Genomic DNA, 14,117 nt, shown 5'->3' with positions numbered 1-14,117 from the left:
GACCTCCTGTAAATAGCTTTCCCCAGCACACTATAAAGCAGATTTTTAACAAGGTCCAGGGGGCATATTTTTAGCAAGGTCTGGATCTCGGCTTTGGACGCTGTCAGCCCCAGGGGTAGTGGCAGCTCTTAGTATCTGTTATTCCTACATTCTTTACTTGTTACTAACTAATCCCTTGTTACTACAAACCCGTTATAGTTAATAATTATTGAAATTAAACTTTCCCTGAACAGATTATTATACATGAATTTCTGTAACTAGATAGTAAAATCTTCACCTCAAAAATAGCCAAGTTTGGAAGGGAAACTCATGACCAGGCACGGTGGCTCATGCCTGTAATTCCAGCATTTTGGGAGGCTGAGGCCGGTGCATCACCTGAGGTCGGGAGTTCGACACCAGCCTTACCAACATGGTGAAACCGTCTCTATTAAAAATACAAAAATTAGCCAGGCACACTGCCTGTAGTCCCACCTACTTGGGAGGCTGAAGCAGGAGAATCACTTGAACTGAGGAGGCAAAGGTTGACAGTGAGCCAAGATCACGCCACTGCACTCCAGCCTGGGCGACAGAGCATAGACTGTCAAAAAAGGGAAAAAAAGAAAAAAAGACAGGGAAACTCACAAGCTCAATTTTTTTTTTGTAGTAAAGACAAGGTCTTTCTCTGTTGCCCTGCTCTGTTGCCCAGGCTGGAGTGCAGTGGTGCAATCATGGTTTGCTGCCGTGTCAAACTCCTGCCTCAAAGGATCCTCCTGCCTCAGCCTCCCAAGTAGGGGGAACTACAGGCCTATACCACCATGCCCAGCTAACTTTTGTTACTGTAGAGATGGGGGTTCGCTATGTTGGCCAGGCTAGTCTTGAACTCATGGCCTCAAACAATCCTTCCACCTTAGCCTCCCCAAGTGCTAGTGTTATATTTGACCGGAACGTAGAAAGTTATCACCAAGACAAAAGTATGCCAGATTGCAGGGTCACTTATTATGCCGGCGACCACAGAGGACTCACGTCTCTCCAACCTGTGGTGTCAAAAGGAAGGTGCCACGACTTTTTATACCCGAAAAATCACCTTGGGTGTGGGGGTGAGGAGCGGGGATGGGGATGAAAAGCTTTCGGACATTCCAAGGGCTAGGGGATTCTGTGATTCACCTCCTGGGCGGAGACAAGGGCGGGGGTCTCTGGACATTCCAAGGTCTAGGGGACTTTTGTCATTCTGTTTGTTACTTCAGTGGTTTACAGAAGTCAAGATATACATTTGTTTACACATTGTCTGGGTGGTGATAGAAGTCACAGATTTTAGCAGTTACTGATAAGAAAAGGTAAGCAGCTTTATATAGTTTTGCAGAACAAACTAGCAGTTCTATTTACAGAGGCCAAGAACAGTAGTTATTGTGAGGAGAATGGGGCAGCCATTGCAACTTATTTAAAATCAGTTTTGCATTTTATAAAAATAGCGTTGCTCAGGTTCTGGCTCCAGGCCAGCACAATATCACACTAGGATTACAGGCAGGAGCCACCACGCCTGGCAGGCTCAGTTCTGAACAATGTTAAGTTTGAGTTGACTTTAAAACACCAAAAATAGGGCTGGGCACTGTGACTGACACCTGTAATCCCAGTAGTTTGGGAGGCCAAGGCAAGTGGATCACTTGAGGTCAGGAGTTCAAGACCAGCCTGGCCAACATGGTGAAACCCCGTCTCTACTAAAAATACAAAAATTAACTGGAAATCCCTTGACACTGGGAAGCAGAGGCTGCAGTAAGCTGAGATCATGCCACTGCACTCCAGCCTGGGCAACAGAGCAAGTTCAAGCATTTAGAGACATCTGGTATTAAGATGTGTTTATGGCCGGGCCTGGTGGCTCATGCCTGTAATCCCACCACTTTGGGAGGCCGAGGTGGGTGGATCACCAGAGGTCAGGAGTTCGAGATCAGCCTGACCAACATGGTGAAACCCTGTCTCTACTAAAAATACAAAAATTAGCCAGGCCTGGTGGCAGGTGCCTGTAATCCTAGCTACTCAGGAGGCTGAGGCAGGAGAATCCCTTGAACCTGGAAGGTGGAGGTTGCAGTGAGCAGAGATCACAACACTGCACCCCAGCCTGGGCAATAAGAATGAATCTCCGTTTCAAAAGAAAAAAAAAAAAAAAAAAAAAAAAAGATGTGTTTATGAGTCATTTCCATAAAAATGGTAAGTGAAGCCCCAGGAATAGTTGAAATGCCCTAGGGAAAAAGTAAACAGCAAGAAGAGTGGGCTTAGCACTGAATCTTGTGGCTAGATAGAAGAGATAAGCCTGCAAAGGAAATACTGGAGCTGCCAGAGAGGCAGAGGAAAGCGAGTACAGGGTTGTGTCCAGGTAAAGGGTAGCACCACAGGAGGGCATGGCTTCAAGAGAACTTGCTGTGGCTGGCTGGCTGCCTCTAGCTGCTTCCCACATCTTTGAATCTGCCACAGTGCTCATGCTAAGGCCACCCTTCTTCCAGGCTGCTCAAAGCCCACAACTCAGCTTGCTGGGAGCCGTCTCTGCTGAATTGTCTGACAGGTAATCTTTGCCCTGGGGCTCCACATTGGCCTGGCTGAGACTTCAGAATTGCACTGCAGTGAGAAGCCCTTCCTGTTTCCTTTCTTCCCTCTTCCCTTACTCACACCTGCCCTGCAGCTGGAAACTGCCCACCTCCAACCTTCTGGTTAAGCACAATAACAATGTATCCCCTGACTCAGGTATTTTCTTACTTAGAAACAGATGCATCCTAACTGACACATCACACACAAGCTGACAGTAAAGGGCAAGCATGATGTCTGCCAGAGTCAGACTGCAGGGGAGAGAGTTTGTGAAGATTACCAAGGAAAATATTTCCCTTAGCCAATCACCAAAGGAAAAGATATAAAACAAGAGGCTGGTTTAGAAACAGGAGAATATTTAATCCATCTGAAAATACACATCAGGAAATGAGGGGAACCATAGGAAAATCCTCCATCTCTAACAGACAGAGCAAGGTTACTGGCTTCCTGCTTGCTCCAATAATCCTGAGGCTTGATGTTTGGAAGAAATTATCTGTCCTTCAGCTACTCCCAGATACTCAGATGTAAGTTACACATATCTGGAGGAGGACTCTGCCCTGCTGAAGCTAGAAGGGAGCTCAATGCATGGGAGAGAATCAATTTAGAAAAAAATGATCAAAGAACGGCTGGGTGACAGTGTGGGGCCATCTCAGGCAGGTGGGCTCCTGATGCTCTGGTTTAGCCAGAACCCATACAAGCTGGGCTGGTTCAGGGAGCCCACCAGCCAGCCTGTGTTCAGCTACAGCTTCTGTATTCTTATTTATCATCATCAGCCACAGCTCTTGGGAGGAAGCAAAGCCCTAGATGTCTCCTTCAAGCCCCCTGCTGGTTGGTTTCATCGCTATCTCGCCTCTTCCAAATCTGTAAGAAATGAAAACACAAACTGAAGTGGAGGAGGCATTCGAGGCATTCAGTCAACAGACACTCATCAAATACCTACCATGCCAGGCCATGGACAACTCATCACCCCATTTACAAATCTGCTACAGTGGCTACAGCCACTGAGGAGAAAAGAGTTATCTCTAAAAGGAGAGGTATCACTTTCTTCTTACAAAGCTATGGCTTTTCTTTGTCTCAATCTTCCCTCTGTTGCCAGGTACTAGGGCAGTTACATAAAGAGAAGATGGAGATGCTCTGTACTCCACAGATCAATCCAATGGAGAGGACAGACAGGCAAAGCGATACGGTCGGCACTAAAACAAAAGGCAGGTAGAAAGCGTTGTGGGGTCACAAAGAGAGCTTTCTGCCCTGGGGTTCTGGGGAGCACTTCAGGGTCAATTTCTAGCCAGCCTTCCTGGTGAGTCTAGGTTCTTCTTTCTCGAAACCAGATCGCACACTTCTGCCAAACTAACCTGGCCATAAACACAACTTTCTTTGCTCACTCATACATTTTGTATACCTCCCTACACTTCTTTTTTTTTTTTTTTTTTTTTTTTTGAGATGGAATTTTGCTCGTTACCCAGGCTGGAGTGCAATGGCACAATCTCGGCTCACCGCAACCTCCGCCTCCTGGGTTCAGGCAATTCTCCTGCCTCAGCCTCCTGAGTAGCTGGGATTACAGGCACGTGCCACCATGCCCAGCTAATTTTTTTTTGTATTTTTAGTAGAGACGGGGTTTCACCATGTTGACCAGGATGGTCTCAATCTTTTGACCTCGTGATCCACCCGCCTCGGCCTCCCAAAGTGCTGGGATTACAGGCGTGAGCCACCACGCCCGGCCACCTCCCTACACTTCTTTTCTGAAAATCTCTGCTTGACTTTCAGGGTCATACATTTTGGCCCCACCTCACTCCTAAGTACGTCCCAACTGGCACCTGGCCTCCAACCAAGGTCCTAACTCTAACCCTCTTCCTGCCTTGGCCCACTCTTCTCACTGCCCCACACCCCACCTATTTGTGGCTCACTAAGCCTATGGCCAACCCACCTGAATGTAAGCCTCTGACAGGGTGATCATCTGGGGAAGGATGTCAGTCACCTGGAGGTCTTGTAATTCATACCATTTGCCTGTCCCCTGCAAAAAGTATGAAAGGCTGGGTTAGTCTGCTCTCTAAAACCAAAAGGGTATGGAAGGAAAGGATTATAGCCAAGACTAGAAAAATCAGAAGGACAGCCACTAGATGATCCAGCAAAGAGTCATAAAGAAGAGGGGACATGACTTCTGCAGGGCATGATTCAATCAACAGGACTTTGGGTATATCAATCATGGCAAACTCAATTCCTGTTAGTGATTTTTTAAAGTACAGTTTGTTTGTTTGTTTGTTTGTTGTTTGTTTTGTTTTGTTTTTTGAGACAGGGTCTCACTCTGTCACCCAGGCTGGAGTGCGGTGGTGCAATCACAGCTCACTGCAACCTCAACCCTCTGGGCTCAAGCAATCCTCCTGCTTCAGCCTCCCAGGTAGCTGGGACTGGAACCACAACTGGCTCATTTTTTTTTAAATAGAGATGGGGGTCCCACTGTGTTGCCGAGGCTAACTCCTGGTCTCAAATGATCCTCCCACCTCAGCCTCCTAAAGTGCTAGGATTATGGGTATGAGGCATTGCGCCGGCCCCTTAAAGTACAATGGAGTTTGAAACACTTCTGTACATCTTTTTACACTTGATCTTAGCCAAAAGGCCGAGAAGCGATTGTACATCTTTTTAAAAAGAATTTAGTGGACACTAAAGGGGAGAAAAGAGGAAGCCCTCTAATCATCACCTATGATTTCTCCTTCCTGCTCAGAAATGACAGACTAGACATTCTCACTTAAGAGGTACATAGTGTCAACCACTGAGAGAACCTAAATATGGACATTCCTGGCTGGGCACAGTGGCTCATGCCTGTAATCCCAACATTTTGGGAGGTCGAGGCAGGTGGATCACTTGAGGTTAGGAGTTTAAGACCAGCCTGGCCAACACAGTAAAACCCCATCTCTACCAAAAACACAAAAATTAGCCAGGTGTGGTGGCAGGCACCTGCAGTCCCAGCTACTCGAGAGGCTGAGGCAGGAGAATCACTTGAACCCGGGAGGCGGAGGTTGCAGTAAGCCAAGATCATGCCAGTGTACTGCAGCCTGGGTGATACAGTGAGACCCTGTCTCCAAAAAAAAAAAAAAAAAAAAAAAAGCAACAGGTCATCAAGAAAAGGCATTCTTGCTGGACACTGTCTATCACCCTAACCTGATTCCTTTGGCCTAAGAAACCAGTGCTGCAAATACGGCAAAACGTATCTCACTACATGCTTCCATGAACAAGGGGAAAGGTTTCTAGATCAAGGCATAGGTACCTCTGGCCACCCACCTGCCTTATCCAACCAAAGTTCTAAGAAATGCCAATGACTATTATTGTAGAATATAAACAATCTAGATCCTCTGGATATCACAATAGTTGAGAACCTAAGAAATGTAAGGAAAGCTCATGGTCACATAAGCAAGCTCCCATTCCTGCTTCAAGGCTGAGTTAAGAACATGGGCTATGAAGCAGAATACCTGGGTTCAAATCCTAATTCTACTGACTTGAGGCCAATTACTGAAACTCTGAGCCTAGATCTCCTCCGCTGTAAAAAAAGATGATACTGACACCTGTCTTGGAGGTGTGTTTTAATGAGAAGAAATGAGATTAGTGTATATTAAGTAATTGGCATACTGTCTAACCACAGTTGATAAACAGAAGCTAGTTAAGATTAAACCCACAGTTCCAGAAGACACTAATCAAATGAGAACAATCTATGCCAATAATCTAAGTGATATCAAATATATCTCAAGTACATGTTTTATCTGTTTTCAGCTTGAGACAAATTCACAAAATTTTTGAGCTGAAAGGGAGCCTCTAAACCAGTGCTTCACAGACTTTAATTTCTTACAAATCAAAGGGTCATGTTAAAATGCAGATTCTAATTAAGTAGGTTTGGGGGGCCTGAGAGTCTGCATTTCTAACAAGCTGATATCTAACAAGACTGATGCTGATGCTATTGGTCCAAGGAACCATACCATTTTGGGTGGTAAGGCTCTAGTCTAGGGCAGAGGTTCTCAACCTTGGCTGCACATCAGGATCTCTCGGGGAACTTAAAAACATCGAATGCCAGTCAGGCACGGTGGGTCATACCTATAATCCCAGCAGTTTCAGAAGCTAAAGCAGAAGGACTGCTTGAACCTAGGAGTTTGAGACCAGCCTAGGCAACATAGCATGACCCCACCTCAATTAACTTAAAAATAACAGAGAAGACATCAAATGCCTGGTTCTACCTCCAGACAATCTAACAGAGTCTTTAACCTTTATGCTGATTAATGTTTAGGGCCAGATAATTCTTTGTACCAGGGGCTGTCCTTTGTGTTGTAAAATATATACCAACATCCCTGGCCTCTGCCCCAGTTGAAAACCACTACTCTTCATGTAACCAGCCTGGTGTGATGCCTAGGCATTGGGATTTTAAAAAGCTCCCAGCTGGGTGCAGTGACTCATGCATGTAATCCCAGCACTTTGGGAGGCTGAGGTGGTAGGGTGGGGGGTGAATCACAAGGTCAGGAGTTCAAGACCAGCCCGGCCAAGAAGATGAAACCCCATCTCCACTAAAAATACAAAAATTAGCCAGGTGTGGTGGCACATACCTATAATCCCAGCTACTCAGGAGGCTGAGGCTGAAGCAGAGAATTGCTTGAACCCAGGAGGCAGAGGTTGCATTGAACCGAAAGAGTGCCACTGCACTCCAGCCTGGCGGACAGAGCAAGACTCCGTCTCAAAAAAAAAGCTCCCAAGTAAGTCCAATGTGTAGCCAAAACTGAGAACCACTGCTTTAAACTAACTACTGACAGCACTATCACTTGCAGAGTTCCAAAGCCAAGGCCAAGCAAGGACAAACTGAAGGGAGCTGGCCTCTCAGATGCCAAAGAAACACCTGTTTTTGCCACGCTGTGCAGTGAGACAGTCAGCAGCCACTCACATGATGAAGTACGTGGATCCGGTAGGAGCCCTCGGAGGGTTTCCCGTCATGCACGATGTTGGCAATGAGATCATAAGTGGTATTCTTGTGTACTGCTTGTACTTCTTCAGACAAGTATTCTCTCAGATCCACATTTCTGATATGGTGAAAATAAAGCCAGAATAATTGGACAAAGGGTGTGAGGTTAAGGAAACTGTTCTACACAAATGGACCACAAAGTTGTTGAGCCCTATTTTAGGACCCTTGCTCTGGGTAGGCCTGCAGAGTCAAGGATGTCCAGGTGTGTTGGAATGCACAAAATATGCCAACATGAATGACAAGCTCACACAGCATCCCAAATGACTTAAAAAAAAAAAAAAAGAAGAATGATAGGTAGTGGCTCACACTTATAATCGCAACACTTTGAGAGGCTAAGGTAGGAGGACTGCTTAAGCCCAGGAGTTCAAGAGTTCAAGACCAGCCTGGGCAAGGTAGTGAGACCCCTACACACAAAAAAAATATTAGCCAGGCATGGTGGTACATGAATGTGGTGCTAGCTACTCAGGAGGCTGAGGTGGGAGGATCACTTGAGCCCAGGAGATTAAGGCTACAGTAGGCCAGGACCGTACTACTGCTCTCCAGCCTAGGCAACAGTGAGACCCTGTCTCAAAAAACACCCCAAAACAAGAACTTTTTCTTTTATTTTGAGACAGAGTTTGTTCTTGTTGCCCAGGCTGGATTCCAATGGTGCAATCTCGGCTCAATGTAACCTCCACCTCCTGGGTTTAAGCAATTCTCCTGTCTCAGCCTCCTGAATAGGTGGGATGACAAGCACATACCACCACGCCAGGCTAATTTTTCTATTTTTAGTAGAAATGGGATTTCATCATATCTCTTTTAGTAGAGACCAGGTTTCACCATGTTGCCCAGGCTGGTCTCAAACTCCCGACCTCAGGTGATCCGCCTGCCTCTGCCTCCCAAGGTGCAGGGATTACAGGCATGAGCCACTACACTGGCCAAGAAGAACTTTCAAATAGTTAAAAAGGAAAATACATAGACAGTTAACAAGAATATTAAGAGAATACATACATAATTTTAGGACAAATATATCATTTTGGAGCCTACACATATTTATAAAAACTTAATACAAGATAAAATAAAAAGACATTACATCATAAAAACTGTCTGATGTGCTACAACTTATTACATGAAACAAAAACGTGTTATCACTGGAAGGGTTCACAAGAAACAGCTAACGGTGGTCACATCCAGTTATTTATCTCCCTGTGAATTTAGACCGTGACCATATTAACTGTTCAAAAATACAGTTTTAAATATAAACCATGTGGTAATAAACAATACACAACTTTGTTGTAATGATTATATGTAGCTTTCTATGTATTGGTTACAGCTATTTGTTTCTACAGACTGACAGTGTCCTATACATGATGCAGTCAGACTGCAATAAATATAAATATTCATTGTTAAGAAAATGGAGGCCAGGTGCAATGGCTCACGCTTGTAATACCAACACTTTGGGAGGCCAAGACAGGTGGATTGCCTGAGCTCAGGAATTCGAAACCAGCCTGGGCAACATGGTAAACCCAGTCTCTACTAAAATACAAAAAATCAAATTAGCCAGGCATGGCGGTGTGTACCGATAGTCCCAACTACTCAGGAGGCTGGGGCAGAACTGCTTGAACCCGGGGGGTGGAGGTTGCAGTAAGCCGCATTTACGCCACTGCCCTCCAGCCTGAGCGACAGAGTGAGACTCTGCCTCAAAAAAAAAACAAAAAGGAAAATGGAGATATGAGTCTGAGTCCATGTGAGCTCTAGATAGCCAACCTGCCTTCCTGCTGCTAAAAGCTGACTTCTCATTTTATTTTCTCTTCTGCTTGAACAAAAGCTGACTAGACTTGTCTGAATGGGTATCAGAGAAGTCTTATGGAGTATACTCAAGATTTCATGACTGAACCAAAACTGTCCATGTGGCAAAAGACAAATACCTACATTTAATCATTTTGTTGTTGTTGTTGTTTTTCTTTTTCATTTTGTTTTAATAAATAGGAAAAGGAGCAAACTATTCTTTTTTTTTTTTTAATAGAGACAAGATTTTGCTATGTTGTATGTTGTCTGGCCTGGTCTCAAACTCCTGAGCTCAAGCAATCCTCCCACCTCCACCTCCCAAAGTGATGACATTATAGACGTCAGCCACTTCGCCCAGCCTAAAGGACCAAACTATACTCCTCTCCCAGCCACTGCAACAGACCAGTTAAAAGAACGGCTAATTACCTGAAAGTGAAATTTTAAACCTGCCCTCAAAAATACCCCCAAATAAGCAGGGGGCGCCTAAACACTGTAAGTCTGACAACTGACAAGAGGATGTGTTATGAATAAAACGCATGAGAAGACAGGGATGAAAACGATCCTTTTCAAGAAGTAAGGACAATGAAATGATCCAGCATCATGTTACTCAAAGTAATCACAGTGCATAAAGTAATTAAAGTGCAGGTTTTCAGAATCAGTCACAATTTGATGTTCAGTTAAAGACTGCCTAGTTAAGAAGCAATCTTTTTCTTAACTTCTCTGAAGTAAGCTTTCTTACTTCCTCTGAAGTAAGTTTTGAAGGACAAACTACTGGAGTCACACTTGCCAAAAACCCAAATGCAACTCGTAGGAAAATATACTCTAGGCTCAATATAAAAGAAACCAACAGGCAAGGAAATTTCTGGGGCGACTGAGCCGGATACACAGTCTTCCTCCCTCTGTAGCTGCCCTGGGAATGAAGACTGCCCCTACCTACCAGGAACAGACAGGTGACTGGCAATTCACAAGAGGCTAGTGATGAAATAAAACCCAGATGCACGGAATTTCAAAGAAAGCACCTCTGTTGTCCTGCTCAAGGTGGTACAGAACAAACCTCCATGTCCCCCAATTCCATTCTACTATCTCACAAGTAAGATGTTAGTGGAGAAAAGTGTGGGAAAAGAGAAAAAGAAATTCTCCTGTAATTCTCAACTGCAAATGTTCTCTCTCCTCACCTGCCATGGTTCTAAGAGTTCTGGCAATACTATAAGATATTACACCTGGACGAACCCCTAGAGCTCAGGCCCATCTAGTCCAAGTCTCTCATTTTATCTATGTGAGAACACATCCAGAAAACATGTAAACAATGGGTCTGAGGTCCCACCACTGACAGCCTAAAACTCAGGGCTCTTATATTTAGATACTACCTTCTTAAATGCTACATAGAATTTAAAACTGAAAGCTGGGCATGGTAGCTCACTCCTGTAATCCCAGCACTTTGGGAGGCCGAGGCAGGCAGATTATTTGAGGTCAGGAGTTCGAGACCAGCCTGACTAACATGGTGAAACTTTGTCTCTACTAAAAATACAAAAATTAGCCAGGCGTAGTGACAGGCGCCTATAATCCCAGCTACTCGGGAAGCTCAGGCAGGAGAATTGCTAGAACCCAGGAGGCAGAGGTTGCAGCAAGCTGAGATTGCATCATTGCACTCCAGCCTGGGTGACAGAGTGACATTCCGTCTCGAAAAAAATAAAAAAGAATTTAAAACTGAAACTATTTTCTTACTTTCTTTTCTGAGCACAGTCACACTTTGTCACCCAGCCTGGAGTGTAGTGATACCATCTCAGCTCACTGCAGCCTCCACCTCCTGGGTTCCAGCGATTCTCCTGCCTGAGCTTCCTGAGTAGCTGGGATTATAGGCACCTGTCACTACACCTGGCTAATTTTTGTATTTTTAGTAGAGACAGGGTTTCACCATGTTAGTCAGGCTGGTCTCAAACTCCTGACCTCAAATGATCTGCCGGCCTCGGCCTCCCAAAGTACAAGGATTACAGGTGTGAGCCACCACACTCGGCCCAACATCTTAAGTGTAAAAAACTTTGTCTCTTGAGAACTGAAAACCAACAGTCTACCCCAAAGGGATCTTGCAGAGGTTTTATGAGTTGGAAGGAAGGAGACTAAAAGCATCTAGTACAACTCTGGTGTGCAAGAAGGTATGATGGTCAGCCAATAGATGGGCAGACGCTCACTATTTGGGACATCTTCAAAACCAGAATCCTACCTGTCCTATCCTACTTGAATTATTTCTTCTCCTCTATGCAGGAGGACTATAATTCCCAGCCAGCAACAGGAGAGAAGATAAAATAGGGATTGCCCCCTAGTAATTTTCTTTGTGGTCCCTGAAAGAAGTGTATCCTTCCAATAAAAACTCTTAACTTACATAGTATAGGTAGGCTCTGTTCCTTGTAATCCCCAACTAAGACAGTCCAAAATTAATACTGCTAAAAACATAAAAGAAGAAATTCAGGCTCACTCCCCGTGAGAGCAAGTGAGGCAGGATGTTACTTACGTAATAGGGAAATTGACAATAGTTGGATTCTTCTCAACAAAGAAGTTGTTCTTAGTGAATCTCTTGATACAAAAGATTAAATATGGAGGCAGCTTGGTAAGCTGGAAGCGTTTTAGAAAGTTCTCCTTGTAAGTCTTATATTCCTAGAGAAAGGAAAAAAAATTCTCAAATTAGTGCTGAAGTTCAGCAGGTATTGAAGCAGGGGTATGTGTTTTTAGTTTTGGTTTCTTAAAATATAATTTTGCCTCATACCTAGAGTTCACAAGACACCTGGTCCCAGAAATTATGTCAGGCTTAGGATGAGCAGTTTAGCTAAGGGTAATTTTTAAAAAAGAGGTCAAGCCTGGTGGCTCACGCCTGTAATCCTATCACTATAGGAGGCCGAGGCAAGGGGATCACTTCAGCACAGGAGTTCAAGACCAGCCTTGACAACATGGTGAAACTCCATCTATACTTAAAAATATTTATATAAACCAGGCACGGTGGCTCATGTCTGTATCTCCAACACTTTGGGAGGTTGAGGCGGGCAGATCACTTGAGGCCAGAGATCGAAACCATCCTGGCCAACATGGTGAAACCCCGTCTCTAATAAAAAAAATACAAAAATGAGCTGGGCATGGTGGCAGGCGCCTGTAGTCCCCGCTACTCGGGAGGCTAAGGCAGGAGAATCGCTTGAACCTGGGAGGTGGAGATTGCAGTGAGCCAAGATCACACCACTGCACTCCAGCCTAGGCAACAGAGTAAGACTTCATCTCCAAAAAAAAAAAATAAGGCCAGGCACGGCGGCTCACACCTGTAATCCCAGCACTTTGGGAGGCGGAGATGGGTGGATCGCCTGAGGTCAGAGTTTGAGACCAGCCTTGCCAACATGGTGAAACCCCATCTCTACTAAAAATACAAAACTTAGCTGGGCATGGTGGCAGGCGCCTGAAATCCAGCTACTTAGGAAGACATGGCAGGAGAATCACTTGAGCCCAGGAGGCAGAGGTTGCAGTGAGCCAAAATCGCACCATTGCACTCCAACCTGGGTGACAAGAGCGAAACTCCATCTCAAAAAAAAAAAAAAGTTTTCTCCTCATTTTTTGGAGTTTCTACTGTCCTAAATGCCCTTCCTTTCTCTATACTACCCAGAGGCAGGCAGAAAGCTGAAAAAGGATATATGAGAAGTACAAGAGGGGGCACAGTGGTTCACGCCTGTAATCCCAACACGTTGGGAGGTGTAGAGATGGGAGGATCCCTTGAGGCCAGGAATTAAAGACCAGCCTGGGCAACTTAATGAGATCTTGCTCTACAAAAAAATTTAGCTGGGTGTGGTGGAGCATGTCTATAGCCCCAGCAACTCAGGAGACTGAGGTGAGAGAATCACTTGAGCCCAGGAGTCTGAGGCTGCAGTGAGCCATTATCATGCCACTGCATGCCAGCCTGGGTGATAGAGCAAGACTCTGTCTCAAAAAATAATAAAAAGAAGAGGCATTGTAAGTTAAGAGTTGGGGGTGACCAGCTAGAAGTACCAAAGAGTCTGGAAGGCTCAGTAAAGTCAATACACTTTATAATAAACACATCACATACATGTGGTGATTCTTATTTATAAAATGAAAATGGGCCAGTCGTGGTGGCTCACACCTGTAATCTCTGCACTTTGGGAGACTGAGGTAAGTGGATCACCTGAAGTCAGTTTGAGACCAGCCTCGCCAACATGGTGAAACCCTGTCTCTACTAAAAATGAGTCGGGTGTGGTGGTGGATGCCTGTAATCCCAGCTACTCGAGAGGCTGAGGCAGGAGAACTGCTTGAACCCAGAAGGCAGAGGTTGCAGTGAGCCAAGATTGCACCACTGTACTCCAGCCTGGGCAACAAGAGTGAAACACTGTTTCAAAAAAAGAGCCTGGGCACGGTGGCTCATGCCTGTAATCCCAGCACTTTGGGAGGCTGAGGTGAGTGAATCACAAGACCAGGAGTTCGAGACCAGCCTGGCCAAGATGGTGATACCCTCTCGCTACTAAAAATACAAAAATGGCCGGGTGCGGTGGCTCAAGCCTGTAATCCCAGCACTTTGGGAGGCGGAGGCAGGTGGATCACGAGGTCAAGAGATCGAGACCATCCTGGTCAACATGGTGAAACCCCGTCTCTACTAAAAATACAAAACATTAGCTGGGCATGGTGGCACGTGCCTGTAATCCCAGCTACTCAGGAGGCTGAGGCAGGAGAATTGCCTGAACCCGGGAGGCGGAGGTTGCGGTGAGCCGAGATCACGCCATTGCACTCTAGCCTGGGTAACATGAGTGAAACTCCGTCT

The 14,117-nt window shown here is 45.3% G+C and overlaps 1 protein-coding gene across 1 annotated transcript in view; it reads right to left on the bottom strand.

Moving 5' to 3' along the window:
- Window positions 1–2,892: 2,892 nt before the first annotated feature.
- Window positions 2,893–14,117, bottom strand: part of USP39 (ubiquitin specific peptidase 39) — a 36,746-nt gene continuing 25,521 nt past the window's right edge. The window contains 4 exon segments of the mRNA XM_032243558.1: window positions 2,893–3,414; window positions 4,478–4,564; window positions 7,469–7,604; window positions 11,823–11,965. Coding sequence (XP_032099449.1) covers window positions 3,367–3,414; window positions 4,478–4,564; window positions 7,469–7,604; window positions 11,823–11,965 — 414 coding nt within the window. The 3' untranslated portion in view covers window positions 2,893–3,366.

Source organism: Sapajus apella, unplaced genomic scaffold (assembly GCF_009761245.1).
Source record: "Sapajus apella isolate SASKATOON/1434 unplaced genomic scaffold, GSC_monkey_1.0 scaffold52, whole genome shotgun sequence".
NCBI classification, from domain to species: Eukaryota; Metazoa; Chordata; class Mammalia; order Primates; family Cebidae; genus Sapajus; species Sapajus apella.
Note: the sequence above shows the minus strand (reverse complement) of the source record. Positions and strands in the feature narration are given on the sequence as shown.